The 3,302-nt window shown below is 46.9% G+C and overlaps 1 protein-coding gene across 1 annotated transcript in view; it reads left to right on the top strand.

Annotated features, from left to right (window-relative positions):
• The window catches only part of LOC134448792 (immunoglobulin superfamily DCC subclass member 3), a gene marked incomplete at its 5' end in the record, with an annotated part of 27,802 nt that extends 27,607 nt beyond the window's left edge, over positions 1–195 (top strand). Inside the window, one exon of the mRNA XM_063198451.1 lies at positions 22–195. Within this exon, the coding sequence (XP_063054521.1) occupies positions 22–195 (174 nt within the window). The remainder of the gene's footprint in view (positions 1–21) is intronic.
• Positions 196–3,302: the final 3,107 nt, after the last annotated feature.

Here is a 3,302-nt window from a genome sequence, read left to right as displayed (position 1 = left end):
TTCTCCTCTTCTCCTCTACAGAGACAAGTCTCCAGCACGGTCAGGCCGGAGGATGCTGCTCAGCAGCCCAGGATGGCACAATGCCAGGTCCTGATAGAGCAGCAGCCGGGCACCCAGGCGGGCACCCAGGCGGGCACCCAGGCAGCTGGCACCCAGGCGACAGGCACCCAGGCAGCTGGCACAGGCACTGGTTAGGGCACAGGCAACAACAAACACAACCTTACCTCATCCCAACTCCCCCACCCCACCCACATCGCAGTATAATTTGCAGAGTTGACTCAGCACTTAGGGGAGTAGGACCAAACCAAATACACTGTTTGGAAAAGTGTGAAATTCGATGGAGGGAGTTAAATTCAATGGAGAGTGTTAAGTTCGACCCTCTCTAAGTGTCGAATTCACTCTTCCATAGAGTGCATTTGGTCTTACTTTCTAAATGCGAGGTTAACACTGTAGATATTACTGTGCCCCCTCCCAATGCTCTCCCCTACTCTTCACTCCATCCCCCTGGTGGCTGCACACCAGCGGAGCTCCTCCACCCCCACTGCCCACCAAAGCCTTAGCCTTGCAGTAGTCATCTGACCACGTAGAGAAGAGTGAATGAAAGATAAAGAGAGAGAAAGAAAGATAAAGAGACAGAGAGAGAGAGAATAAGCTCTCTGTTGTTTTGATGAATAAAAGGAGAGCAGGACGTTATTCAGGACCATACTGGACATGCCATGTTGACGTGAAAAAAACACATCTAGCCTCATCATGGTTTGAATAAAATATGTCTTATTTCAAACCCTCTAGTACTACTACTACTACCTGTGACAGATACGGCCTAAATATGTCTAGCAGTTTTCGAAATACCTCAAGTACTCTTCTAGTTTGAAGCCAAAGTCTGATATCTTTTCAATATTCCAAAAAAAAAAAACCATTCCTTAGTCCAATATACAATTGTATCTCAGTATGCCCACCTTATATTGCTCTCTAAGCTGCGAAGATGACATGTTGATGGACTGTCTGTCACTTGAGTTACTAAGAATTGAGGCATCTTAAGAAAAGCAACACGTGTGTTTTTACGCGATCCAGAAGTGCATGATCCAGAGGATGCGTCCTTCGAAACCAAAATAGTCCTGCTCACCTCGAGGAATGTCCTAACCACAGGTGCCATGCTCTTCAACGTTCAGGTCGTACCAAAAAAAAATACAGACATACGGAGGCCCTCTAAAGAGTTTATATAATATTAATTCAGATTCTACAAAACTATTGGATGTGCGTGAGTGGATTATGATAATGATAGTGAGGTGGATGTGTCTTCAGTTTCCTCTTTTCAGTTTGTTTTTTTTAGTGGTGGAATTTTATTACTTTTCAATTAGCTGATGGTAGTCGTTAAGTGAAGTGAAGTGGTATGTTCGTTGCCGGTTGCTGATGGGGTCTACTTAAGCCTTATGGACCCTGACTGGCGTGATTGTCTCACCGCATGAGCCTCGAGGCAGTCTGGCCTGGAGAAGCTTCCAATGCAGCCACCGGACCCCTCCTCTCCTCTATTCATCCTCCACTCTTCTCTTCTCCTCTACTCATCCTCTCCTTTCTTCTCTTCTCTTCTCTTCTCTTCTCTTCTCTTCTCTTCTCTTCTCTTCTCTTCTCTTCTCTCCTCTCCTCTCCTCTCCTCCTCCCCTCCCCTCCATCCCTCCATCCCTCCACCCCCCCTTGCTGCCTGCCCACCAAAACTCTTTACCTCCAAAGATAGCTACCTCAGCCTGGCAGGAATGTCGGAGCTATCAAGGTAAACCATTTGCCTGCGAATGATGCTGCTGTTCAAGCTCGCATAGCCTACCTCAACCAAAAGCTCTGGGTGTCTTTTTGTCGGCCACCCAGCCAGCCTACTGTATACTCCACGGCTCTGTTTCTCTCTCTGTTGTTGTCGTTGTTGACATTTAAAAAAAAAAATTAGTTGTTGTCAGTCCTAAAGCCAGTGCCAGTGTGTTGTGCCAGCCGCCACAGACGGTGTAGAAAAAGCGAGAAAGGAAGTTCTTCTTCTCCACTGCCAGACCATAATAAGACCACAACTGGAGTCTACCTCTGTGCTCGGAAGCCAGTCTCGGTGTAACGCTCCTTCACTTAAGCCACTGCCAGCTGTCACAACATGGATCTGGTGACAAAAGAAAAACCAGAGGCAAGGTGAAGGTCATGTGATGTGATGTGATTTGATGTGTACAGGGCGACGGTCACGTTTTTCTCCTTCTACTATCCCCACACCACCGGCGATGATGCAACTGCCATCTCTCTCCTGGTGGTCAGATGAAACAAAGTGTGGTTGTTTTGGCCGCTCTTCTCCTCAGGATGATAGCGCTGCTGAGTTGGGAGGCTCAGGCCCTTTTGTTTTGTCTGCTGCTGTCACAGGAGGGCCTCTCCTGTCCCTCTGCTTGGCAGGGGAACGCTGCTCCTCCGCGCCTCATGGCACAAAGCAAGTAGCGGAGAGAGATGAGTGGCAGATCTGCACACCGTGTCTGTCTGTCTGTCCTTGTTTCCTTCAACAATACCCGAGACACACACACACACGATCACGTACGTGACACGCCTGCTGCTGCTGCCATGTTATGACCAGGAGAGCAGTATAATGAGACATCGCTTGCCCTGAAGGAAGAAACTGCAAGGACTGGAGTATGATCCGAGAACACACACACACACAGCACACACACGTACAGTACAGCAAGGAAAGTATGGACATGATAGAATGGTGTTTCACCAGCACTGATGTACTGAAACACATTCTAGCCCTTTCCTGCAACCTCAGAAAAGAAGATGAACAATACTGCCCAAGATGCCCAAGAGAGATTTTTTTTTGAAAGCTGTGGTCTGTGATTGTGGTCAGCTTGTCTTTCGTTGTCCTGGAAACCTGATGTGATTTTAAGGAGCATTTCTCTTAACCCTCGGTTTGGTTTCCATGGGGACTTTATGACTTTGTTTGTGTACTGATCCTCAGTAGCCTATAGCTTCTTCTGAACACACTGTATGGACACTATATTTTTTACACATTCCTCTTACCAACCACTCCAAAAGCTCAGTGAAAACCATATTGAGTGATATCCAAAGACGTTAAATTTGCTATGGTTTTCTTCCTTTTTTGTCTTTCCTTTTCAGAAGGTTGTTTTTCCTTCTCTTCTGTTTTTAATGAGGTGTCATTCTGATGTTTCCAAGTGTAGCCTTCACTCCAGGGTGTCTAGGCCAGGAAGCAGAGGGATAACAGGCCACCATTTGCCAAAGCCAAAAGCGCATACCTTATAGATTACCCATAGCATTCAAAAACATGGATTGTT

Source organism: Engraulis encrasicolus, chromosome 5, assembly GCF_034702125.1.
Source record: "Engraulis encrasicolus isolate BLACKSEA-1 chromosome 5, IST_EnEncr_1.0, whole genome shotgun sequence".
Classification (NCBI taxonomy): domain Eukaryota; kingdom Metazoa; phylum Chordata; class Actinopteri; order Clupeiformes; family Engraulidae; genus Engraulis; species Engraulis encrasicolus.
This window is presented reverse-complemented; position numbering and strand designations above follow the sequence as displayed.